General features: G+C 46.0%; 2 protein-coding genes across 9 annotated transcripts; both read left to right on the forward strand.

The window, feature by feature from the left end:
* Positions 1-1,330: 1,330 nt before the first annotated feature.
* LIPT2 (lipoyl(octanoyl) transferase 2) lies at positions 1,331-2,818 on the forward strand. The gene is made up of 2 exons (XM_081154324.1): positions 1,331-1,889; positions 2,331-2,818. Exons 1-2 carry the CDS (start codon positions 1,424-1,426, stop codon positions 2,558-2,560), a joined length of 696 nt encoding a protein of 231 aa, XP_081010450.1. The 5' UTR covers positions 1,331-1,423; the 3' UTR covers positions 2,561-2,818.
* Positions 2,819-13,828: 11,010 nt separating this feature from the next.
* On the forward strand, positions 13,829-25,615 carry KCNE3 (potassium voltage-gated channel subfamily E regulatory subunit 3). Of its 8 annotated transcripts, none has more exons than XR_013999996.1 (6): positions 13,829-14,306; positions 16,122-16,241; positions 18,149-18,229; positions 20,009-20,070; positions 20,541-20,689; positions 23,671-25,615. XR_013999996.1 is itself a non-coding variant. In XM_081153616.1 (6 exons), exon 6 carries the CDS (start codon positions 23,710-23,712, stop codon positions 24,007-24,009), a length of 300 nt encoding a protein of 99 aa, XP_081009742.1. In that variant the 5' UTR covers positions 14,541-14,670; positions 16,122-16,241; positions 18,149-18,234; positions 20,009-20,070; positions 20,541-20,689; positions 23,671-23,709; the 3' UTR covers positions 24,010-25,615. The 8 variants fall into 8 exon arrangements, 6 of the variants coding, with proteins under 6 accessions (XP_081009740.1, XP_081009742.1, XP_081009741.1 ...); XM_081153616.1 differs by lacking the exon at positions 13,829-14,306 and adding an exon at positions 14,541-14,670 and having other exon boundaries at positions 18,149-18,234; XM_081153615.1 differs by lacking the exon at positions 13,829-14,306 and adding an exon at positions 14,541-14,670.
* The last annotated feature ends 1,559 nt before the right edge of the window (positions 25,616-27,174 follow it).

Genomic DNA, 27,174 nt, shown 5'->3' on the forward strand with positions numbered 1-27,174 from the left:
CCAGGGAAAGGAGGAGAGGAAGCCTAGAGATTGATTTCAATCATATGGCCAATGATCTGATCAATCATGTCTATGTGATGAAACCCTAATAAAAACTCTGGATACCAAAGTTCAGTAGAACATCCTGGTTGGAGAACATAGCCGATGTGCCAGGAGGGTGAAACACTCTGATTCTATTGGAAGAGGTCCAGGAAACTCTACATTCAGAACCCTCTCAGACCCCACCTGTGTGTCTCTTCACTTAACTGGTCCTAATCTGCATCCTTTATGATAAAACTGAAATAGAAAATACAGTGCTTTCCTGAGCTCTGTGAGTTGTCCTAGCAAATTACTGAACCCAAGGGGTTGTGGGAACCCAAGAATTTGTAGCCAGTGGACAGAAGTTCCAGGTGGTCAGGGACCCCCAAAGTTCAGGTGCCATGTGAAGTGAAGACAGTCTTGTTGGGAACTAACAGATATGCACCAAACAACAGAGCTGCAATACAAACAACATAATGAATACTGTGGTTCAGATCCACCCTCAGGACCTAACTAGTCATTCCCCCAGTTTCTGGGAGGAAACTGCTCATGGTTCATAATTCCTCTCTGGGAATTGTCCTCCACCGAAGGAAGCAGCCTTCCTAAGTTACAGCACCTCTCCAGATATAGCCTCTATCTATCACTGGTCAATACAAGAGTATAAATTTCTGGCCCCCTTCTTTAATTTGGAATAACTCTGAAAGGTCAGCCCAGGCTCAGAGCATTCTTTGGGATTGGCTGAGGCCTCTGCCTAATCCTGCTTCTATCCTGCTCTTCAAGGGGATGGTGTTGAAAGTATCTCCCCCAGCCTGGCCTGGTGTGGCTCAGTGGTTGAGCATCGATCTAGGATCCAGGCAATCTGTGTTCGATTCCCGGTCAAGGCACATGCCCGGGTTGCGGGCTCAATCAATGACTCTCTCATCATTGGTGTTTCTCTCTCTCTCCCTCTCCTTTCCTCGCTCTGAAATCAATAAAGATATATTTTTTTAAAAAAAGAAAGTATCTCCCCCTTTCCACCCCACCCCCGACCCCCAATAAACCTCCTGCACGGTAACCTCCTTTTGAGACTCTTCCTCAGGAATGCCACATTACCCTATTTTATTTTTGTTTCATGCTTTAATGCTTGCTTATTGCCCGCTGTAAGAATGTATGCTTCCCAGGAGAGATCTTTTTCCCCCCCGTACACTGTGCACCACTGTATCAGGCAGACCCTAAATACTGGTTTCTGAAATGAATGAATGGCAGAGACACACCTTATATTGGGTCTTGGGATCACAGTCTTTGAGGAGCCAGGAAAAAGCAATTTGGAGCTGCGGCTCCAGACTCGCTCCCTAGGCCCCGCCCCCTGAGGCCACGCCCCCGGCCAGGCAGGGGGCGGGGCCGCGCGGGCGCCGGGGCGGGCACCATGCGACAGGCCGCAGTCAGGCTCGTGTGGCTGGGTCGGGTGCCGTACGCCGAGCTACTGGCGCTGCAGGAGCGCTGGCTGCGGCTGCTGCAGGCGGAGCCGGGCGCCGAGGCCCGGTCGACCCCTGAGGCGGGTGCGCTCCTGCTCTGCGAGCCCGCGGGGCCCGTGTACACGGCCGGGCTGCGCGGCGGCCTGACGCCCGAGGAGACGGCGCGGCTGCGGGCCTTGGGCGCCGAGGTGCACGCCACAGGCCGCGGCGGCCTGGCCACCTTTCACGGCCCGGGCCAGCTGCTCTGCCACCCGGTGCTCGACCTGCGGCGCCTGGGCCTGCGCCTGCGCACCCACGTGGCGGCGCTGGAGGCGTGCGCCGTGCGCCTGTGCGAGAGCCTGGGCCTGCGGGGCGCCCGCGCGCGGCCACCGCCCTACACCGGCGTCTGGCTGGGCGAGCGGAAGATCTGCGCCATCGGTGAGCGCCGCGGGGCGGGGCCTGGCGGGGCGGGGCCCATGGAGCGCTTAAGGGTCTTCTCTTCAGAGCCAGAAGGGCCCTGAGAAGTCATCTTGTACAACCTTACAAATGCAGAGACTCGAGAAGTGAATCGCCAGGTTACTTCGCAGTGTCAGGACCGTAAGGCACTTAGTAGTTCAGTTCTCACCCTTTTTTAATTTTTTGAAGCAACAGTCTCTGTTGAAGACATTTTCTGTAATCTCCATAGTAAGTGCAGCTCTTGTGGGGCCACGTACCACTCCCCTCACTTTGTCCCCCTCTCGGATCTTTGCACAACCCCTTGGGTGCTCCAGAAGCAGCTGGAAAATCAGTGATCCAATCCAGTTCCCTCAACACACAGGGGGATCCTGAAACCTGGGGAGGGAGGGTATTGATTTTAACACTCTTTGGCTTGTCTTGCAGGAGTCCGCTATGGAAGACACATCACATCCCACGGGCAGGCTCTGAACTGTTCCACAGACCTCACGTGGTTTGAGTACATTGTGCCCTGCGGGCTGGTCGGCACAGGCGTCACTTCCCTGAGTAAGGAGCTCCAGAGGCACATCACTGTGGATGAAGTAATACCACCTTTCCTTGAGGCCTTTAAGGAGACCTACAAGTGCACCTTGGTCTCTGACGACAGTACCAACTGAAAGGCATTCATGTTATCACAGCCAGGATCCTGGTCCTACCTTGGAAAGTACCAAGCCTGACTTGGAGTCACTGAAACCCAGATTCTAGATTTGGGCCTATCATTCACTCACCATGAGACTATGGGCCAAGAGCTCTTAGCCATTGTCTTCATGTGTAACCTGATTTATTTATATCTTCCCACCTACCTCAGATATAGAAATGAAAATGTGAAAAGTAATACATGCTTTTTAAATAAAATGCATTACCACTACTATTGATATCACTTTCTAAGCTTAGAGTATCATTTCTCAATTATTTATTACTTCCTCAATACTGTATTTAATTGGGCAATTCTGAGCTTCCAGTTCCTTTGATTTTGTAGGAATCATGTCTCTGGATGGCCCAGGTGAAGGTGATGTGATGTGGTGCTTTCTGCAATAGAGGGAAAGCCTCTTTAAAGAACAGAATAGGATCCTGTCTTCCTGAATTAGATTCCCTAAGCCTGATCGCTTTTTTTAGTTAGGTAACCTAAACTAGGCCAGAGGTTGGGGGAAGATAAGAACATTTCCCAAAGACAGAAGTAAGTTTTTCTGTGTATTAGTTATCTATTGCTGCATAACAAATCACCCCAAAACATAAACAGTAAACATTATCTCATATATAGTCTGTGGGTCAGGAATTTGGGAGAAGCTTCGCTGGGTGGTTCTGGGTCAAGGTCTCTCATGAGTTGTAGTCAAGATGTCATCTGGGACAGCTGTCATCTGAAGGTTTGACTGGGGCTAAAGAAACAGCTTTCAAGATGGTTCACTCACATGCTTGGTTGGTGCTGCTTGTTGATAGAAAGCCTCAGTTATTCATGTGGGCCACTCCATAAAGGCTACTTGAATATTCTTATGACCCAACAACTAGCTTCCCCCAGAGCAAGTGATGCCAGAGAGACAAGGTAGAAGCCACAATGTCTTTTATGACCCAGTGTTGGAAATTGCAGTCATTTCTCCAGTCTCCTAATAAGTGAGCCCTACTCAGTGTGGAAGGGACTACACAAGGTTGATGGGAGGTGAGGATCATTAGGGACCATCTTGGAGACTGGCTACCACAGGCAGTTAGGGTGAAAAGAAACTTGAATGAGAATTCAGGTAACCCTGGTTCTAGTCCTGACTCTATGAGCAAGTCATTTACCCACTCTGGGCTTCAGTTTTCCCTTACACAAGCACTCTCCAATGGAAATATAATGCGGGCTTTATTATAATTTTACATTTTCTAGTAGCTGCATTAAAAAAGTAAAAAGAAACAGTTGACATTCATTTTAATAACATTTTAATTAACCCAGTGGACCCAAAATATTGTCTATTATTTTTTCTATACTAAATCCAGATATTCAGTGTGTGTTTTACACTTATAGCACACCTCATTACGTACTACAAATGTTCAGTAGCCACATGTGGCTAGTGAGTGCCATGTTGAAAAATGTAACTTTAGACAATATCATATCTAAAGTCCTTTTTGATTTCCCAGGGTTCTGTGGCCTCACTGGCTTCTAAGAAGAAAAGTGAATCTTCCCACATCCGATGTTTGATTTTTGACTCTGTACATAATTTATATCAGTTATTAAAGACAAAAGGGACTTTAGAGGTATATTCCTGTCTCATTGTATAAAGACAAAACCAAGACTTTGGAAGAAACTTGTTCAAAGCTGCACAGTAAATTAATGACAAAGCCAGGACTATACTTTCTCATGCTCTTTTCCTGCTATAAGCACTGTCTTAAGAGCTCAGGACAATATAATGTGAACCTCATTATAATTTTGCATGCCATGGACACTCAGTATTAGCTGATGGGTGGTTTGTCCACCCATAATTGGCCCATATCCTTTCTAGGTCTTAGTTTCCCACCCATGGAGCCAACAGTGGTTTGTAGGAGTGCAGAGGTGGGGAGTAATTAATTACCTTGCAGTGTTAGTGCCAAGAAGGGGAATAATTATTCTAGGAAAAGTGGAGTTAGATTCTCATGGTTGGAAGGCTGTGCACAGTGCTGCTACCCATCTGGTACTTGGCTACCTCTTCAGCAACCCTAATAAGTGACCACACAGCCTGTTCTTGAATGCCTCCAGAAACTGGAAAAGAAACAAACATTTACTCAGCATTTCTTTTTAGTAATCTGTCAGCCATCTTAAATAATTCCCTCACTCAGGAGCAGGCTGTCCCCCGCCCCCCTTGACCACTGAGAATCATTCTGCATGGTGTGGTGGCTGAGTTATCTGACCTTCCTGAGTCTCAGTTTCATTTGGCTCGGAACTTGGCACAGAATAGGCAGCAGGAAATGTATGGTAGTTATTAAGGTAATTCACCAAATATTTCAGGTACACTGCAGAATTGTACTTTGTGGCCCCCTCATGGTTGGGTAGGGCCAGGTAACTTGTTTTGGTCAATGAGTTACGAACAGAGGTAACGTGGCCTCTGAGCTTGAACAGTGTATTGCTGATATCAGACCCCTTATAGTTTCTCTTTACCTCTGAAACAGTGACCAACAACATTCAAGATTGGTGGCTACTTTCTGAGGGACTGCAATGAGCAGAGCTTCCTGCTGCTGATGGACATGGGGTGGAATTAAGCCACCAAAATGTGAGGGTTGGTCATTACCACAGCATAACCTAGCCTATTCTGACAGACAATGCTTTTTGTTGGTTAGGACTCTTGTATTTGCAAGTATAGAAACCCAACTCAAACTGACTTAAGCAAAGGCTCATGAACAGAATCAGAGCACGTAGCCCTTTATGAACCCTGGTAGGCTTTTTTTCTCCTATTCTCTGCCAGGCTTCTCAGTGTGTTTACTTCCGTTTTTCTTACTTCCATAAGCTTTCTCTGTTTCCCAGGCCACATGATGGAAGACAGCTGTTGCTGTTATTCATGAGTGTTAGAGACAAGAAATATCCCCAGGTTCCTGGCTTGAGCAATTGGGTGGATGCTAGAAGTATTGCTGGAATGGAGAACACTGGATGAGGACCATGTTTGGAGAGGAAGAAGAGTTCAATTTTAGATATGTCTGAGATGCTTGTGGGAGTTGCAAATGGAGAGGGCCAGTTGGGTGTGTGGATCTGGAGCATGGGTGTGTGAGTGATGGGTTAGGTCTGGGAGCCCAAGGAGAGAGAAGAGGAGGGCAGAGGACTGATAAATGTAAGGTGCAGGCTAAGGAGACTGAGAAGCAGTAGGCAGAAAAATAGTGTGGGGCCTAGAATGAGACACCATGATGATCTCATTTACTCTCTGGCAGCATGTCAAGATAGGTAGATTATTTTATGGATGAGAAAACTGAGGCTCAGGGAAGCTAAGTGACTTGTGTAAGGTCATGCACTTAGGGGCAGAGTCAGTCCCTGACTCCCAGTCTGGTCTCTCCACTCATCCACAGCTGCCTCTGAAGGATGAGTGGGACAGGTGTCCAGGAGGAGACATGCCTCCAAGAGCAAGTGGACCATGGGTTGGCAGAGCTGGGAGGATGCAGAGCAGAAGGCCAGGGTTTGGCTGACTCTCCTTCCTGCCTGGAAAGAGCCACCTCCGGTTTCCCACTGGGGTCCTTACTCAAGGAAGGAAGCTGAGCATATGAAGGAGGATATTTAAGACCTTGGCTTTCCCACCTCCAGAAAGCCTCTTCTTGTTTGTGCAAAGCCTTTTCTCCAAAAATAAACAGACTGTCTAGGAGTCGGGGTGAATGGGTGCTGAGTGTGAGGATGTGACCAACTGCAGTGACCGGTCCAGCATCTTGTTCCTCTGGCGAGGCTAGCAGGAAACCTAACAGACCCAGCGCTGGCAGTGTGACCAGGTGCACCTCGCTTTGTGGAAAAACCCTCTCTCTGGAAACCCTAAGGAAATTAGATTTTTGTGATTTAAATCTGATTTTTCTTTTTACCAAATTGTAATTTACCATACATATTATCGTACCATATTATAACACCTATAAAGTTTTTTAAAAAACACTCTCACCTAACAACACATCTCTTTTTGCTTGTGTGTGTCTCTATTAGTTGATCATAAACAGATATATTTTATGTACTTTTAATTATTATCTGGATAAAATTTTGTATACTCTTTAAACCAAACAATATTATGGATATTTTCCCATATTGCTACCTAGCCTTTATATTTTTTTTACTATCTTAATTTTGTTATTTCTTTTAAAACTTAGATTGTTTTTTTCAAAAATATAGGTAATGCATGTACAGGGAATAAAATTAAGAAGATACAAAATGGTAGCATTGAAATATAAGTCTTGTTCCTATCCCTTTCTCCCGTAAACCTGTTTCCCTTTCCTGGAGGCCTGCATTTTGGAGATTGTTTCAGATCAGTACATAAAGGGCATCCTCATCTTTAAAAATGACGATGGAGTATTCCATTCAGTGGATTTACCCTGACTTATTTAGCTAGTACCCTACTGAGGACATTTAGGTTATTACTAATCTCTTCCTTTTACAAACAAGGCTGCAATGAGAATCCATATATAGGGAGATGTGTATGTGTGTGTGTATTATATGACACATGGTGAGTACAGAGTTTGCATTTCTAGAAGTGATTTTCTGAGTCAAAGGACATGTGCATTTTTATTTAGGCATTGTCATATTGCCTTCCATAAAAGTTATACCAACTTATTCTCCCATCAGCAATCTACAGGGGAGATGCCTGAATTTTAATATTCTAGCATCTTAGTTTTGTTTTCATTTTTAAAGTTTTTTGTTATATTTTAACCATACAACAATGAACCCCTGGTATACCAAATCATGCAGTTAAAACAACATCAACTCTCCCACTTCCTGCTTCTTCTCTGGATTACTGTGAAGCAAATCACATATACCGTGTTATTTCATTCATAAACATTTCAATATGTATTCCCAAAAGATAAAGATTATTTATTTTTATTTTTTATTTTCATTCCTCACACAAGGATATGTTTTTTATTATTATTTTAGAGAGAGAAGAGAAAAAGAGAAACATTGATTGGTTACCTCTCTTACATGGCCTGACCCGGGTTCAAACCCACAACTGAGGTATGTGCCCTGACTGGGAATTGAACCCACAACCTTTTGGTGTAAAGGACAATGTTTCAACCAACTGAGCCACCTGGCCTGAGCAAGATATGGACTATTTTTAAAAACATAACCACAATATCATTATCACACAGGAAAAAATGTATATTCAATATCGACAAATATTGAGCTAATATTCATATTCCTCCAATTGTTTATTTTTTCACAGTTGGTTTGTTTAAATCAGGATCCAAACAAGGTCTGCACACTGCATTTGGTTCATATGTCTTATAAATGCCTCATAGTCTCTTTTCATCTGTAGGTTCCCTCTCCATCGTTTTTGAAATCTTTTTCTCCTATATTTTCTACAGATTGAAAGGTAGAATCTAATGCTTGGTCTGATCCAGGTATGAGTTTTTGGGTAAGTCTGCTTTGTAGGTGATGCTTTCCTCAAGAGGCACTTACATCTATTTTTTTCTCTTTTTTGCAATGACTATTCCCTCGATTATTTTATTAAGGGTTCATAAAAGGTGGTACTCTGACTCTATAATTTCTTTTTTTTTTTTCTTTTAAAAATATCTCTATTGATTTCAGAGAGAGGAAGGGAGAGGGAGAGAGATAGAGAGAAACATCAATGATGAGAGAGTCATTGATCGGCTGCCTCCTGCACACCCCCCACTGGGGATCGAGCCCGCAACCCACGCATGTGCCCTGACCGGGAATCGAACCACCATCTCCTAAATCCTAGGTTGATGCTCAACTGCTGAGCCACACCAGCCAGGCTATGATTTCTTTTTGACTTAACTAGCTGGAATACTTCCATAGATCTGGCAGGCTGAGTGCAAAAATTTCAATATGACCTGTAGCATTAGTGTTGCTATTGAGCCAATCATGTGCCCGCCTGGAACCAGCAGGTGGGGCTCAGCTGTACTTAAACTAAATGGGCTGAGAGCAATGGAGGGAGAGGTGGTTCCCCAAAAGGAAGAGAGAGGTTCTGTTCCCAAAAGAAGGGATTCTGGGCAGGCCAAGGCATCAGATGCCTGCAATCTCCAATGGAACTTGGGGGTAGACAAGCATATTCCAGGAAGAGGGAGAAGCATGCTAGTCTCCAAGGTGTGAAGTTGTTCAGAGAACTGAAGTACCCGCCTTGCTCCAGACTATAGCAGGTGCTTTAGGTCCTTTGCAAATATTTCCCTGGCCTTTCCACTTCCAGAGAGGATAAGTGGTTCCATCAAAGATCCCACATTTGCTGTAGAAGCCAGAATTAGAATCCAGAATGTCTCAAACAGCCATAAACATATCAGTGAGAAGGATATGCCTTTCCCCTTAGAGAGGAGTTTAGAAGAGAGAGAGGCGTGGGGATCAGGATGGGGCGGGGAGGGGGAGAACTGATTTCCTGGCTATAGAATTCCAGATTTGGGGAATGCAAGGGATCTCAGAGCCCATCTAGAAGGCTTCTCTGATAGTCATTCTGACAAAGAAGCTCTGCTTGCACACCTTCAATGACAAGAAGCCCATTCCTGCTGGAGGCAGCCTATTCCACACTCCTAGTGAGCAGAGATCTTGGTCCTGTGACTCCCCCATTCCCAAGCCCACTTGGTCCCCAGTCTTTTGTCTAGGACTGCCTCAAAGGTGTAAGCCATGCTCACAGCATATTTATTGTCCTCTTCTCCCTTTTGCATGGCAGAGATTTTCTGGGGTGTCTTCCTTTCTCTTCTCAGTCTGCTCAAATCATGTTTTCCAAGGCCCAACATAGAGGACACTTGTTTCAGCCTGTATAGCTATTCACCCTATTTCTGATAATAGCATCCAAATTCCACCCACCCCCACCACCCACTTCAAGTTTGTTTGTTTTTTTAATTGAGGTATAATTGACATATAACACATTATATTAGTTTCAGGTGTACAACATAATGATTCAATATTTGTATATATTGCAAAGCGATCACCACAATAAATCTAATTAACATCGGTCACCATACACAGTTACAAAAAGTTTTTTTTTCCCCTTTGTGATGAGAACTTTTAAGATCTCTCTTAGCAACTTTCAACTATGTAATACAGTATTATTAATTATAGTCATCTAGTCACTAGGTTGTACATTCTATCCCCATGACTTGTTTTTTTAACTGGAAGTTTGTACCTTTTGACCATCTTCACCCATTTCTCTGACCCAAGTTTATGTAGTTTGAATAGAGATGTCATCCCTGCCATCTTTTTTCCTGACTTCTATGATTGGTGCAGGAATGGGCACTGGGACTGTTTTAAGACAATAAGAATCTGACCAGGACTTCTGCTGGGAGGGTTGTGGGGGAAAGAAGCTCTTTCTACTGGTTTTACTAACAGAAGAGTGCATACATAGAACTCAACCATCGTGTTACCACAAAGTGGAATCCTGCCTGATAATGGAGCAATAGTCTGAAAAGCAAAGCCCAAAGATGCAAAGAAATAGCTTCCTGAAGACATCATCTGAGCTCCTGGATCCAGCCATGCCTGAAGCCAGTACCTTTGGATTTTGTAATTATATGAGCCAATAAATTCTCTTTTCTACTTAAGTCAGTTTATTTATTTATTTTTTAAATAGATCTTTATTGATTTCCGAGAGAGGAAAGGAGAGGGAGAGAGAGAGATAGAAACACCAATGATGAGACAGTCATTGATTGGCTGCCTCCTGCACACAACCCGGGCATGTGCCCTGACCGGGAATCGAACCCCAATTGCCTGGATCCTAGGTCGATGCTCAAACACTGAGCCACGCCCAGCCAGGCTTAAGTCAGTTTAAGTTGGGTTTTCTGTCTGTTGCAACTAAGATTACTGACTGATAACACCCACCTCCTTTGCAAACCCTAGTCCTCACTGACCACACTTTCTTCTGCATTCCCATAGCCCTTACTATTCAAACCATAAGATTCATAAATTTCCATATTTACACAACCAGGAACACACATGCCCTCATTAATAGTTATTCTTCATGGAGCACTAGCTATGTGCCAGTTACCAGGTGAAGCACTTTACATATAATATCTTACTGTAATCCACACAACCATAAAGCACAGGTATTTTTAGACCCATTTTACAGATAAAGAAACTAAGACTCAGAGAAGTTAAGCTCTCACAGCAAATATGTGGCAAAGCTAGGATTCAAACACAGCTCTGTCGGACCCCAGAGGCCATGTTCTGGACCACTGTGCAACCTTGCTTCCAGGTTACATCACATGTGAAGGTGAGGTGGGGAGAAGAGGTCACCAAGATCTTGTCTCCTGACACCACACCGTCCCACCCTCAGCCCACCTCCTCCAGTGTTCTTTTCACTGTTCTGTGCTGCCTGCAGAGGCAGGAGAAGGGTGAAGCACAGAATAAGACAAAGCATCCTGAGGGTCACAACTGACCGACCGAGAGGAGACAAGATCACGGAAGCACAGACTAGGGCTCCTGATGAGTAATGGAATAAAATAACTGGATGTGATCGTTAAACTTCCTCTGTGACTCATGCTGTATTGACCCAAGTGTCTGAGACTATTGACAGACACCATCCATGTTCACCCTACCTCCCAATCCTTCTCCCCCACCTACCAGACAGACATTGGGTTACATCCTGGTTATTTTGTGGTAAAAAGACACACCTGGTCTGTGTTCTCGCAGTGCTTACAGTCTATTGGGAAAGGCAGACTCCAAACTAGTACACAGAGAAGCAGATGCCTGGGTTGGGTTCTATGAAGAAAACAGAGAACTGGATGGATGATGGTTCCACTTACTGAGAAAAGACTGAGGAGAGCCAGGGAAAGAAGTCAAGACTTTCAGCCCCAACATATTATCCCAACAGAGATGTCAGGTATGTAGTTAGATATAGGAGTCTAGTGTTCAGAGGAGAGGTCTGGTCTAGAGGCTGAAAAGGCATTCTGTTATCCTTTCGGGCTTTCTCAGGTCTATCTCTTCTTGGAAGCTTTCCCTGATAATGTAATACCTAGTGATCTTTTCTTTCATGACATTCATTCACTCGACAGATTCTCAGTAAGGTTTCCTTTGTGTTGGCTTAAGGCCCTCAAGGAGCTTATGTTCTAGGTGTGGAGTCAACAGATAGAATAGACAATTATAATACAGAATGGTAAGTGTGGTGGTCAAGGGAAGAGCAAGGGGCTATAGGAGAGTGAGCCTCTGTACCAGCCAGGTCTAATAGGAAGCAGATGGCCATCTCATGGCAGTAATTTGAGGAGTCTCCATTCAAAGAGTGGGCAGGAAATAGGGCAACCAGAAGAGGTGGTGAAGTGCCCTGGGGCTAGAAACATTGGGCATTTTTACCTCCCCAGACCTCAAAGGGAGAGAACAGAGGGTGGCTATAGGAATCCAGAACTGGGGAGAGCCGAGGACACTGAGATTGGACAGACAGACAGGAGCTGTGAGCTTCAGCTGAGGGATGCAGCAAGAGCAACAACAGCAAAAGATTTTTAAAGAAGTTAAATATATAAAATGATGTTGGGTGTTACTGAATAACAAGGCAAGGAGGACAGAAAAGGGAGGGATTCGCATTTGTAAACATGCTGGTTGGGGAAGGCTGCACCAAGAAGGCGGCACTAAAGCAAAGGCTTCTAGAGGTTGTATCTCTAGGTGGCTTCTAGAGGTTGTATCTCTAGGTGACTCTTTCCCTGACCCCTTCAGTTAGCAGCCCCCTCACCTCCCTCCTTATCCTAAAGTCAGGCTCTTGTCCTGAGTTTATCTGGATGAGAGAGTTCCCTGAAGGTTCTTCTCAGACAATGATCTCCCCAGGACAGAAATTTTTTTTTTTTAATATGTCTTTATTGATTTCAGAGAGAGGCAGGGAGAGGAACATCAATGATGAGAGAGTCATTGATCAGCTGCCTCCTGTACACCCCCTACTGGGGATCGAGCCTGCAACCTGGGAACCTGGGCATGTGCCCTGACCAGGAATTGAACCGAGATCTCCTGGATCCTAGGTCAATGCTCAACTGCTGAGCCATGCCAGGAGTTCTATTTTACCCTTCCTTTTCTCAGCTAATAACAACAGAAGCTACCACTTTCCAATGGCCCCTTGGCCAGCTGCCTTCCGTAACAGGGTTCCTGCACCACCCTCACTCCAGAGAAGGGGAAGTGGAGGAGGAAACCTTAAGTTTCTGAAGAACTGGAAAAGTGAACAAAGATTAGGCATATGCTTTGTCTCCAACAGGCACAAGAACCGAAAGGCAGAAGTCAGTAAGAGGCAGTTTTTGTCAAAATGTGAGAACATCCTAACAATCAGAGCCTCAGCTGCCTCAGAGGCAACGAGTTTCTTGTTGCTGCTAGAGGTGTGCAAAAGAAACTGGACAATTTAGTGTCAAAATGAAATATAGGTGATGCTTAAGGAAAGGATTTGACTAGATAACTCCAAGAGTCCTTCCAACCTAGGTTCTACCACTAAATAATCTACAACTCTAAGATGTGTGAGTCTAAGACTATGATTCTAAAATTTTATTAGAACAAGAGATAATCCCTATCTTCAAAGAATTCACAACCTAGTAGACGAGATGGACAAACAGTTATTTTTGATAACTGTAATAAACAGTCCTATAGAGTAAATTGAAGGCCCTGAACAGGATGTGGGAAGTAGCTCTAACTAAGCCAGGGCTGTTTCCTCAAGGCTGTTCTCAAGAACCACTTGCATCAGAACCGTTCGGGCATCTTTTAAAAAAAAATTTTTTTTTAAATGCTAATTTCTGGGCTGCATTCCAGATCTCCTGAATCAGAGCCTCTGGAGTGGAACCCCAAAGTCTACTTTCCTAAAATGAGCTCCAAGGTGAGTTTGAGGCAGAATTAAATTAGAGACCTTGCCCAGGCTCAGGATGACTTCCCTGAGGGGTGATTTCCAGAGTGAGAAAAAGTTGTAGCTGGGTCAAAATACACACCCACAGAAATAACACGGAAGTAACATGTTTTGATGAAGATTATCAGTTTTGTACAACATTCCCTCCATGTGGTAGGTCTTTCTAAAATGATAGCACTTTCTAGGTGTAATCTGCGATTCTGTGATTGAGGGTATGTGCCTCGGATGTCCTGGAACAGATCTTTGTTTGCAAGGCATAAGAGCTGGCCTGTTTGTTATTAATTATTCCAAGGCCACAGGCTGATAAAGGAGGATCTGATAAGGATTCCCCACAGAGTCCCAGAGAGACTGTTCCCAGCCACCGTCCACTCCCCTGCCCTTAGCCCTCTGGCCATTTCCCAGCTGTCCCTGGCTGCTTCTCTTTTCTGAAGCCTGCAGAGTTACCAGCAAGGAGGCAGTAGTTTCAGTGAGCCTGGTGGCCAGAAAATGAAGGGTGTTCTGGGACAGGGACTAGTGAGGTGTGTGGCTGGACACTAGTTGTCTGGACATGGAAGAACGGTTGAGACTTGGAGGGAGGAGACATCAGTTGGGGTGAAGGAGAGAGAATGGTGTCGTGGATTCTAAGCTCTGCCACTAACTTCCTTGGTGAGCCTGGGCCATTCCCTTCCCCAAACTGGTGTTAGAATCAGATTTCTCCAGTGACCGTTTGGCTTTAATACTTTGGATTCTAAGATCTCATCTGACCCTAACCATCACCCTGTGAAAGATGCATGCAGGACTGTACCTATTTTATCGCAAGGAAGACAACAAGGCCCGGTGAGGAGCAGTGACTAGCCCACCACCACGCAGCCGCTAGGAGCAAAGCCTGATTTCACCAGCACCCAACGCTCGTCTCCTCTTCTGAAGACTGGCCTCAGGCTGGACAAGCTGAAGCCAAGTAAGAGGCTCTTGGTCTCCGGTCCAGGAAGCGGGCGCTGCAGGGGACAGAAGGGTGGGAGCCCCCAGCCGGGAGAGGCTGTGCCGCTGGGCGGAGGCGCCCCAAGGCGGCCCAGGGAGAAGGGGGCGTGCTGGGGCGCGGGCGGAGCCGGGGCCGGGGGAGGGGACGCCCTAGGGAAGGAAAAGGGGAGCGGAGCGCGGGTCTGCCGGCGGAGCTGAGGGGGCCGCGCTCCGGGCGGGGCTGGGCGCGGGCCGCACTCCGAGGGTCAGCGGGGCGGCGGAGCGAAGGGTGCAGGGCTGCGCGCCGTCCAGCACGGGGCACGGTGCCCCACGGGCAGGCCCCTCGGAGCCTTGCGGTGCAGCAGGTAAGGGCACCCGCAGGGCCGGGGAGGCTGAGCTGGCGGGGGGAGTAGACGTGAGGCTTCTTCTCGTCTTCCTTGGGGCCGCGGCGGCGAGGAGGGGGGCGGCGCAGACACGCAGCTGATCCTCCCGGGGACGGAGCAGCGGGGTTCCCGGCGCCGCACGTGGGAGCACCGCGCTGGGCTCCCGGCCGCCCCGCCTGGAAAACGAGGGGCTTGTGGAAGGCGGCACGAAAGCTGCTTCCACATCCACAGACGTGCAGGCGAACACCTGCGGGCCAGCAGCAAGCGCCCGCGCGCAACGGCCCGCGGGGACCCAGCGCGTCTGCTCGCTCGGCCCGAGCCGCTAGCTCTGCAGAGTTGGCGTGCCCGTTGGTCTCTGGCATATGCACCCCCGCTTCCCTATATGCACCCCAGTCCAGGGAAAAGCCCGGGGACTCGCCAATGCGTCTTCTGCGGCTAATAACATAGGTCTAGGCTGGGAGTCAGGAGACTGTTCCAGTTTACAGGTTGTAAACCTGTGCCAGTCGCCCACCCCCTCTGTGCCTTGTGCTTCTTTTCCTGGATCACCCCCCATAAAATGGGCCTCTGGGCCCTGTTGCCCAGGCAATCCATGCGACAGGAGGGGAAAGGGGTCTGGACTTGGGAGTCTCTTTTCTAGAAAGCAGATGAGTTCAGACCTTGTGCGACGGCCCACGGAGAGTGTCTCCTTCTGTCCCCCCAACCTACTCCTCGCCAATTTTTATATGTGGAAACTGAGGCCCAGGGGGAGAGAACTTGCCCAGGGTCACACCAGGAAACAGAAAGAACCCAAGTCTCCTCGCTCCTAGCCCAGGACTTTCCCCACCTCACCTACAAAGGCGCATAGTAAATGCATAAGTTCCTCCCAGCACCCAGCTGCTCTGTCTCTCCAAATGGAAGAGACCCAATGCTGGAGCCATGGAAACTGCTCTCACATTTTCTTGACTCCTTGAGGTGATAACCAGCAACTTCCTTCATCCTTGCTCACTCCACAAGTCTCAAAACACATTTCTATCGCCCTTGCCAGTGTGTACCGTGGTTAGAGTGCCGGCAAGTGCACCAAAGGGTCACGGGGTCCATTCTCAGTCCAGGGCACATACCTGGGCTGCAGGTTCATCTCCAGCTGGGTATGGGTGTGCACAGGAGGCAACTAACCGATGTGTCTCTCTCACATCGGTGTTTCTCCCTCTCTCTCTCTCTGTCTCTCTCTGAAGAAATACTCCAGTGAATTAGCAAAAACAACAACAAAAAATTCTGTTCACAAAGCTGAATGGGTAGATGCTCAAAATACCTACTAAGAGAAAGGCAAGACCTTACTGATGGGGGAAATCAGGCCCAGAGTGGAGAAGACTTTACCAAGATACATGGGGAGACAAGTGGCAAAATAGGGGCAGGTCTCTTGATTCCCACTCTCGTGTGTTCTCCATCAACGGCAGGACTATAAAATGGTACCTCTAAACAGAAAGAGACGACAGGACTGATCATAGAGGATGAAAAACAAGGACGGCTGCTAAAGAATCAAGAAGAAAACTATGAACCTCTGGGTTCTTCTGAAGGTAGGAGGGTGGGGAGAGGGGGCACAGGGGTGGCTGTTCTTGGTAATATTGGAGTGGATGGGTGGGTAAGGAAACAAGGTGACCAGGCTTATCTCTTTTGTTTATATAATACTTTGCAATCTCTGAAACGCCTTCTCTTCTAATGCCTCCCCCGGTTCCCATGTGAAGTAATCAGGGGTAATTATCCCCATCTCATAGATGAGTTTCAGAGAACTTGCAGTGCTCAAGGTCACATAGCCAAGCATACAGCCAAGATTAGGACCATGAAAGGAACATTTGAAAGGCTAGATCACAGGCTGAGTGACTGGGAGTTGCTTTTGTGCAGTGGGTGGGTGTGTGTGGCCACACCCTAGATAGGTACACAGGAAAGAGGGTTGCAAAGCCACTGCCGGTGTTTTGGGGCCAAGAATATTTGCCCTTTGGATTGAACGGGGTTCAGGTCTCGGTTTCCAAAGCCCTGACTCACTTCCCCACCGGACTGAGATGATTTCTTTCCTTTGAGCCTCCCCTTTTCCAGATAAAATGGAATCTGTTTCGGCCTGCCCTTGAAGTTATTTTTTAAGTCATGTAAGCTGTTTGCATGAATGTGTATGTGTGTACTAAAGGGGGATGGTCTAATAAGAAGAGGCATTGATTAATTTATTCTTCAATGCCTGCTATGTGCTCAGGCCCAGGGAATAAAGAAATGTGTGACAGCCCTGGCTGGTGTGGCTCAGTTGGTTAGAGCATTGTCCCATTCACTGAAAGGTGGCAGTTCAATTCCCGGTCAGAGCACATACCTGGGTTTCCTGTTTGATCCCCAGTCGGGATGCATGCAGGAAGCAGATGATCTATGTTGCTCTCTCTCTTTCTCCCTTCCTCTCTCTAAAGTCTATAAAATTTAAGATTAAAAAAATAAAAGAAATGTATGACAGGTCCCTGCTCTCACACCACACAGTGCATATATGTGTGTGTGTGTGTGTATATATATATATATATATGTTTGTGTATAGATAGATAGATGATAGATAGATAGATAGATAGATATAGATTTATATAGATACACACACATATAATTTCAGTACAGCATAGTGTTCTAATAGGGTTTTATGCAAAACACTTTAGGAACAGACAAGAAGGAGTGACTAGCTAGGGTGTGGGGAAGGGGTGTCTCAGGAGAGGGTCTACAGAGATGACATTGGAGCTACGTCTTGAAAGGTGTCATTCATCGTGCAGATAAAAAGAGGAAGGGCATTCCTGCCTAAGAAAACAGCATGAGCAAAGGTAAGAGGTATGCAAGTGCAGGGAATATTTTGAGACTGGCCCATAGCTCAGTATCATGGGCTACAGTACACTGGGGAAAGTTGTGGTGAGATGGGACTGGAGGCAGGGTCACATCAAAAGAAGCTTGAATGATAATCAGAGAAGGTTAGACTATCCTACAGGCAACAGAGAACTTAGAGTGGAAAGATCTGTGGACTGGATACCTGTTTCTGGTCCCAACTCTATCCCTTCTGGGCTATGAGACCTTGAGCAAATGATTTCCTCTCTGGGGAGGACCTCTATTTTCCCTACTGGTTGAATGAGGGGGTTGCACCAATGACATGATTTTTAAGATTCTTTCTAGCTCAGATTCTATTCCTGCATCTCCTTCCAACTATATGATTAGATCCATTCCTGCAACTCTTCTCCCATCCATTGGCTTCCCAGTCCATGGTGGTGACAAGACCTCCAGAGGGACAAGTGACAAAATTATACATCCCAGGAGTTATCTCTATTCCCTACATGCTTGATCTGACTCCCCCCACTCTGCCTCTCTCTACCACATTTCCAGGTACTTAAGACACTCATGTGTAAGAGTAGCTGAAACAGAGCAATGGGTAAACCAAAAAACCAATGGCGGCTTTTTGATTCTCACTCTTCCCCAGAAAAACCTGAAAGAAAATGCCACTAAGATACCCAGTTCATTCTTCAGATCACAGCTGTCTGCCTCAACCCCCAAGTTAGAGGTAAGGTGAGTTCAAGTAAAGAACACGTAGGGAGAACCTGTTAATGTGAAGGAAATTACAGCAACAGACTGTGGAGGAAGAGTGTGTGCCTGGCTTGTTCAGGGGACCAAGAGTAGGTCTGGAACAGAAAGGGCCATGGGAGAGGAGATTGTAAAGGAAGGTTAACTCCTCCAAAACTTACCACTTTGCCCCCTTACTGGATCCTTGATTAAGATGGGTGAGAATCAGTAGTCATGGAATTAGAGCAGATGATGCCCAGGACTCAAGGGGGCTGTGTTTGGTGTATATGCAGCTGAGATGTCAAGGAATGTTGCCATTAATAGTGAAAAAAGCACCCAAACAGCACTCCCAAAGACCTGGGTTGTCATCCGAGCTCTGCCTTGTCATTTTGAACAGGTCACTTTCCCTTCCTGAGCTTCAGTTTCCCCATCCAAAAAATAGAGGGGTTGGCCTAGAATCTAGATGCTAAATGATCTTTCTTGTTGTTGTTAATCTTCACCCAAAGATACTTTTTTCCGTTGATTTTTTTTTTTTTACAGAGAGTGGAAGGGAGGGAGGGAGAGAAAGAGAGAAAAACATTGATGTGAGAGAGACACATCGATTGGTTGCTTCCTGCACAAGCCCTGACAGGGGCCAGGGATCAAACCTGCAACCTAGGCACATGCCCTTGACTGGGAAGCGAACCCTCAACCCTTCAGTGCGTAGGCTGACACTTTAACCACTGAGCAACAGCAGCCAGGGCTAAGTGATCTTTAAAATCTCTCAGCTTCAGCAGTTCCTTCCTAACTGGTCTTTCTCCTGTTTCAAGTCAAGGCCTCTGTAGGGCAAGAGCTATGCCTCCTTCGTCATTATAATTAACTTTATAATCAGTGATTATCTTAAAAGAGGGAAGCCAAGGAACACAGAATGAGGAACAAAATTCCAGATGTTGCCAACTGCAACAGATCCCCAACTTGGGACCCAGAGGCAGGTCATAGAGAACCAACCTGTCCCTTTATCAACTTTCTACCTCTCCTGAGCCAACAGGACAGGATGTCCTTGCACCCAGGCCCTCTCTCCCACTCCAATCCAGCACCTAAAGATAAGTAACTATGGCTTCTTTTCTTCTTTCATCAGACCACAAGCATCCAGGTCTACTCAGAGAGGTCTTTGCACTGAATCTCACCTCAAAGCCTACTCCGTCCCCACACTGTCCCCCTACCCCCACTTTCTGTACAGATTCTGTCTCCTCCCCAGGCCAAATCACCTGGCAGGTAAACTGTTAAGAGGAAAAATGAGCAAGTCAGCAGTTCTGTTCTCAGTTTATCTAGGCTAGAATATTAAGTGTAACTCAGGCCCAGGGCTCGGAATTTTAACTTGTGAGGAAAAAGTCCTCAGCCTTATCTATCTTGTGATTTGAGAGGCTCTAGAAAGCCCCCAAAATGCCCATCCCACCAGCTTATCCAATGTTCCATAAGCTCACAGTGTGGTTTTGTGATTCGTACCCTTGTGGGATATCAGAGCTGACCAGAACCTTACAGGAAAACCCCTTCGATTTGTAGATGCAGACAGAAGCTGGGGCCCAGAAAAGGGAAGTCACATGCCCAAAGTCACACACATAACAGCTGAATCAAGACAGCTCTTTGGGTTCCCATTTCCTTCACTATAGAATGAGGGAGGTTACAATGGATGGACTCTGAACGCCCTGCCAGCCTCTGTTCTACAAAAATAAAACCATCGCTGTGTCTGTAGAATGTCTAGTACCAGGCACTGAATATTTTTCTTCTTTAATTTTCACAGTGAGCCATGCCACAGGAAGTGCTGATGCTGTGACCATGTTTATACCCAGTCTATTCAAATAGGTGATTGTGAATATCATTTGTTCCTATGTAAAATATCAACCCAGCTGCCAACTGCCATTCTGCCACTTACATCATTCCTCGGCTCTTGGGCCCTTTCAGCCTTTCAGAAGCTCCCACTAAGACACTAGTACCCTTGAAAAAGGGAATGTTTTAGGCTGGTCCCTGAGCAGGAGCCCACATGTTAAACTGAGGTTCCTCATGAAGTCACCCGTTTGAAACATTGTGGGCCCGGAGTTGGGGGACAGCAATCAGATATCCCTTGGCCACTGTACAGTTCCTGTAACTGTAACCCTAGGCTGACCTGACCCAGCTGCTGCAGGAAGGGGAGGAGAAGTAGGAGGGGGTCAAAGCCCACAGCAAGGCTATTGCACAACCCTTGGGGCGCAGCCTTGGGTGATCCACCCTGGTTCTGAAGTTTTTTTCTATGTCTGGTTCCTTCCTTTTCTGCCCCCCCATCTCCTGCTTTTCAGTGCTGAGCCTTCCCAACTCCTGAAGTGAATACTGAAACCCCAAATGTGCCCAGAGACGTCCTGAAGAGACTGAGGGGCTGAGGAGCTTTAGGGCGCCCAGAAGGAGATTCCTGAATCCGACTCAGAGCCAGAGAATTGCCTGCTGTTTGGTGAGTTTTCCAGACTGGGGTTGCCCTCCCTCTGTGCTGTCAGTTAAAACCCCCCTGTAAGGATATCTAAGAAACTGGTAACAGTGACTGCCCTGAGAAAGAGCCCTGGGCCACTAGGGATAGGGAGACTTCACCTTCATTGTATGTCCTATGTATACATATTTACTTCTCAAAAATGAAAGACAGATTTTCATTTTAATGGAAAATCATGTTTACATTAATATATATTTGAAAAATCTTCTTTACCATAATAAAAGTATATGCTCAAGCAAGCCTGGACGGAGGCAAGGCAGGAGTGATAATCTTTTTTTATTTTATTTAATTGTGGTAAAAAAAAAAAAAATCCACATAACATAAAATTGACCATGTTAACTATTTTTAAGTGTGCAGCTCAGTAGTGTTAACTATATTCACAGTGTTGTACAATAGTTTTCTAGAGCTTTTTCCTCTTGCAAAACTAAAACTCTACACCCACTGAACAACCCCTTATGTTAATCTTTTTTTGATTGATGAGGAAACTGAAGCCCAAACGGGGTGAGAAATTTATTTCTCTCAAATTGGGCTCCTCCAGGCTCTTACACCATCTGTCTACCTGTAAAACTGGCTGAGGCCCCTTCCTCCCTTAACCCTTGCATTAGCCATTCCCTCCCCTAAATGCCTCTCACACCGAACATCTGTCCCTGCCCCAACCTTGCCTTTCCCTAGGCCCCAGCTCAGGACTCAGTGTCTTTCAGCTGAACTGTTTCAAGACCTTTGTCACTGGGCTTTCTGCCTTAAATCTTGCCCCTAATTCAGTCCACATAGCAGCCAGAGTGTCCTTTCCAAGCACAGATCTGATCTTTGTATCCCCCTTTTAAATACTGTTTCATGGCTCTTCCCCAACTACAGGATAAAGTTCTAGCTCTGCAGTGTGGCACTCAAGGCCCTCCATGATCTGGTTCAGGCCAGTTTCTCTATCCCACATCCTATCATAGCTTTCCATACATCTTACACTCTGACCTCTTTATGCTACTTTCCATTCTGTTAAACATTTTATGTGCTTTCTTGTTGCCATGCCTTTGTTTATCTGTTTCTTTTTCTTGCCTTTTCTACTTCCTAAAACCCTTCAAGGTCCACTGAAATGCCTCCACCACTATGAAAACCTCTGAGCCCTGATAAAAATTCATCCCTTCTTCCTTTACACCCCAGTAGACCCTGGCTTGTCCCCTGTATTATAGAAGAGCTGGCAATATGCCTGCAAGTACAGGGACTGGGTCTGAGCCTACCCAAGAGTGGGCCTCTGTAAATGATGACTGGTTTGAATGATTAGTTGAGCCAGTAATTTCATCGTGCTGTTCCTGATTTCCATTGGCCCATATGAGGGAAGAAGGCACAGATTTCTTGCCTGAGAAGTGGAGTAATGGATGAGAACCTATGCCTCCTGGATCTTAACTCATCAAGCCCCTCCTATATCCAGATAAGGTAGCCCAAGTGCTATATAGCATGAGGCCCCAAAGGCCTTGCTGGAAATGTGGGTCAGTCCTGGGTGATTGCTATATTATTTAGATTCTTCCCCGAACTTCTGCATTCTTAGGGTTGTTCATGAATATCTGTCATGGTCAAAATTAACGGTCATCTTTTCTGGGAAAGAAACTTTATGGTTGACAATCAAGTTTGTTAACTTTGGTTGGTTGACAGCCCTACCTAGATAAAAGAGGGCTTTGGAACCAGTCAGTGAACTCTGAGTGCTTGGACTATGGAGAAGTCCCTAACGTGGCCATCTTTACTAGAGACTATTAAGGAAAGGAGAACACCCAGCCAGTCTAAGGGTAGATCACCAGGGAAGGAGAATTCCTAGCCAATCTCAGGGTAGCCCCCTAGATTTGGGGGAGAGACACAGCCCTGCTGACCAGGAGTATGTGGTCTGCTGTAAAAGCCTTATCAATAACAAGAAACAGCCACTCATTGCCTTATATGTAAGTGCTGGGCAAAGGGAAGGCTGTGACGATAAAGCTTGTGAAGTATGGTTAAGGGGTGGGGAACACTCAGTGAAGGTTTCCAGAAGGAAGTGGGTGTGGAGCCTTGTTTAAAGGGAATGACATATGGTTTTTTAGAGACTAGTATACAAGGCTGTCTTCAGATGTTTTTCTATATTATAGACTAAGGATCTCCGAGAAGGAGGAAAAGGAACATTTATAATTACCTATCATATGCCAGGTACACAGTGATTGTGTCAGATGGCAGGATAGTTGAGGTGCTGTGTCTTCCCTCTCTGGGACAGGTAAAACCCCAAATCAGACTGAGTGTCCCTGTCACTCCCCACTCTCAGGCCGAACCATGTTCTTTTCTCCAGTGCCTACAGTGGCTATCAGCCTCTCTCTGCTTCGCCAGCCAACTCCTTTCCAACAGAATTGCCTACAGAATCCTTTCCAGCAAAATCCTAAATAGCTAGGAATAAAGAACTGTGCTGAAGGAGAGTCCTGAGAAATATCTTCCAATAATGCCACACAGTCCTTCCAAGAGCTGGCATGAGAGTCAAGAAACTCTGAGCTGGCCATCAAAAAAGCAGGACTCTATCTCAACTCTACCTCTAAATATTCTCTGGGATCATGGTCAAGCCACTTATTCTCTCTGGACCCCTTTTCCCTGTATGTAAAATAGAAGGAGTTAGATTAAATAATCCTTAATGTTCCTTCTAGCCTAAAGCTCAGTGACTTACAGAATCCAAAAAAGGGACAGATCAACATGAGTTACAATGGCCAAGGAAGGCTTTATTCCACAGGTACTTACTGAGCATCTGTTGAGTGCTGTCATGAGTATTATATATAGCAATGAGTAAAACATAGTCCCTGCCTTCATTGAGCTTGCAGTCTAGTGGAGAAGACAGACGAGTAGGAAGTAAAATGAACTGTGATGTCGGGATTTTAGCTGGGTCTGAAGTGAGGAGATCAGTCAAGCTGCAGGTAATAGAAGCCATCCTTCCTCTTTTCTGTTGCCACCAGAGTGACCTCCAGCTCTTCCCCACCTGAATCCCTGTTGCTATGGAGATCACCAATGGGACTGAGACCTGGTATCAGAGTCTGCATGCTGTTCTGAAGGCTCTAAATGCCACTCTTCACAGCAACTTGCTCTGCCGGCCAGGGCCAGACAACCTGACTGAGGAGCGGCGGGCCAGCATGCCTGGCCGTGATGACAACTCCTACATGTATATTCTCTTTGTCATGTTTCTATTTGCTGCCACTGTGGGCAGCCTCATCCTGGGATACACCCGCTCCCGCAAAGTGGACAAGCGCAGTGACCCCTACCACGTGTACATCAAGAACCGTGTGTCTATGATCTGATGCTGGGAACCCAGGATGGCTCAAGATCAAGACACCTGAGGACAGTCTTCTGGGCTTCCAGAACTCAGCCGTGGATCACATCGGGCTTCAGTGTTCCTATCTGCAAGATCAAAAAGGAACAGTGCTAAGGGATGTTGGCACTGGGCTGGGAGGAGAGGGGCCAACCTAGGCCTTGTGGAAAAGAAGTTTTTTCCAGCAAAGATGGACTTGATAGACAGTGGGAACCATGAACAATTATATAGAAGTAGCAAAAGATAATAACCAATGACCGGTCCAGTGGCTGGAGTATCAAGGGTGGGGACTAGGGACTTAAGGAAGGAAAAAAGGAAGTTGTAGCAGAGGGAAATGAAACAGAAAAATGTACAGAGGACACATTTGTGTGTGTGTTATCTTCAATGACCATGAGAAGCAGCAGTGATTATCCCAGGTCACAGATAGGTATAATGTTACTGATTTACAACTGTTCACATTTTATGTTTTCCAACTCATTTAACATTTGTGATTTTGTCCCCCCTGTGAGGGAAGCAGGGCCAGTCCCATTCTGTCACTTTGGGCCAGAGCAGTGCCACGACTGGAACTCAAGAACTCTGGTCTCCTTGCCCAGTGCTTTTCAAAACTGTGCCACGTAGGAGTGGACCCAGGCCTAAAAGTCACACAATTCTGGGAGCCCTCCTTAAGGAAAAAAATTCAAAAATATCCTACTTATGCAAATACTACAAAAACATATTACCATGTTAATGCATTCCTAGGGCCCTTCCTAAGACCTTAAGAAGGAGCCATGCATGTGCAGGGCTCTGAATGACCTCATTAACTCCATGGTTCATGTGACTCTCCAGCCACGTCGCAGTTGTCCCAGTGCCCTTCCCAGCCACAACCACAGTCATGAGGTTTCACCACCTCCAATGCGGCCTCTTCCATTGGGAGTTTTGTGAGAAATTTTCTAATACCAAGTTGAAATCTGCATCTATAAGATTATTAGCACACTTGGAAGGTTATATTAAAAGAAGCAGAGTGTGCAAGGCCAGTACCTGGTTCAGTGGAAAGAGAACCAGTCCTGCTTCTACCACTAATGTGGTATGTGACCCTGGCTGAACATGTCTCTATCTGACCCCTTTCCCTCTTTAGCACAGTGAAATGGTTAGACTTGAAAGTCTAAGAGCTTCACCAGTTCTGACATTCTAGGCTTCATGTACGGTAGGTAGAACCATATAAAACTGCTGTGTTTGTGGGTCAAAAACAGCTGAATATCAGTAGTTTCATACGGTTCAATCTAATATGTGCAATGTGGCAGGTGAGTACTTTATAAGCTGCAAATCCCAGGCTGGAACCTCCCACTGTTTGGTTTGATTTCTATTTAAGAAATCTCCATGGGGGTCTCCAAAAGGCCCTACTGAAGCATACACTTTCATGTATAGCAAAAACTCTGAAACGATACTTTGGTATCAGTTTTCTTTGAGGAGAAAGATTATGGGTGATGTTCCTTTTCTACTTTAAAATTTTATGTACTATTTGATTTATTTGACCATAAGTATGTTACTTATATAGTAAGGGGGGTGGGGAGCTACTTTGAAAAATTAAAAATAAACGCTTATGTGTTTTTTTTTAATTGTTGACACTATTACAGATGTCCCTCATTTCCCCTCCTTTGCCCTCCTGCACCCCCTTCCACCCAGCTACGGCTCACTGCCCCTGGCACCACATTGTTGTCTGTGTCCATGGGCTATGCATATATGTTAATGCCTATATGTTTCTTGCATGGAGAATCACAGAACATGTTTGTTCCCATGAGCAATTATGTTCACTCCCTGCAAATATGTGCTGAGTCCATATGTGGTCAAGCCTTTGCTTATCTCTTCTTGGGGGAGAAGGTGGAGACCTGTTTTAAGATGTGACATATGGCCCTAGCTGGTGTTGCTCAGCGGTTAGAGCATCGGCCTGTGCACACACCATAGGGTTGCCGGTTCTATTCCCAGTCAAGAGCACATACCTAGATTGCAGGTTCGTCCCCGCCCCTATCGGGGTGCTTGCTGGGGGGCAACCAATTAATGTGTCTCTCTTCATCGATCTCTCTCTGTCTCTGTCTTTCTTCCTCCTTCCCTCCCTTCTACTCTCTCAAAATCAATGGAAAAAATATCTTTGGGTATTACAAAAAATAATAAGATGTGACATATGGGAAGACAACAGACTCAGAAGTCTATAGCTGGTTGGGACTTTAAAGACCACCCAGACCCAAATCCCAAATAAAATGTGGAATGCAGTCAAGTGTAAGAATAAATGGGCAGGCAATGGATGCTTAAAGAGTTTTGAGAAATGAGATTGAGTAGATCCAGGAGTCAGAGAAAGGTAGAATTTGAACTGGGCTTTGAAAGATAGGACAGATCTATATGGGCAGAGTGAAGGGAACAAGACAAGGGAAGCTTGGAGACAGAAATGGGGCAAGGCCAGCCGCCTGAAGAGAGAAAGCCGGCCCAGTGTGGCCACTCTGGATTTAAGTGTCCCCATCCTGGGAGGAGGCTCCCCTTCACAGAGTCCTTATACTCACAGGGCTTAATAATAAAATAATACAAATTATTTTGCTTGCAAGTTGCAGAAACCCAATATATATTAGCATAAGCACAAAAGAGGATGTATTGAGAGGAGTAAGGGGTAGTCAAAAGAGATGCTGCAGATAGCAGGGCAACTCCAAGGATCTCTGGGCATGAAACTACTTACTTGTCTGAATTCACTTGTCAGTATATCTCACACATCCAGGGTTGGACTAAATAAAATTCTATGATTTTAAGGTGGTATAATTTAAACACTCTAATATTCTGTGATACAGTTACTCTCCTCAGCCCTCCCACCCTCTACTACACCCTAGTTGTCCTGAGCGCCACCCCACTTCCTCCACAGGCTCTTTTGTCTGCACTGGGTCTGCCCTCTGCTGGCCAGATCCAGAATATCGCCTGAGTCCTCAAAGCCAAACTTCAGTAATTGCTCATTCAACAGATACTTATTGAATGCCTACTATGTGCCAAGCACTCATTTAGGCACACATGGAATACGTAAGTAAAGAAAAAAGATCAAAGAAACCTCTGTCCAATAGTTAAGAGCATTTTCTACAAATTAGGCAGTGGTCTAAACATTTTACAAACATTAACTCACTTAACTTTTAAAACCTTCGTA

This window comes from Miniopterus schreibersii, assembly GCF_964146895.1.
Source record: "Miniopterus schreibersii genome assembly, chromosome: 12".
Lineage (NCBI taxonomy): Eukaryota > Metazoa > Chordata > Mammalia > Chiroptera > Miniopteridae > Miniopterus > Miniopterus schreibersii.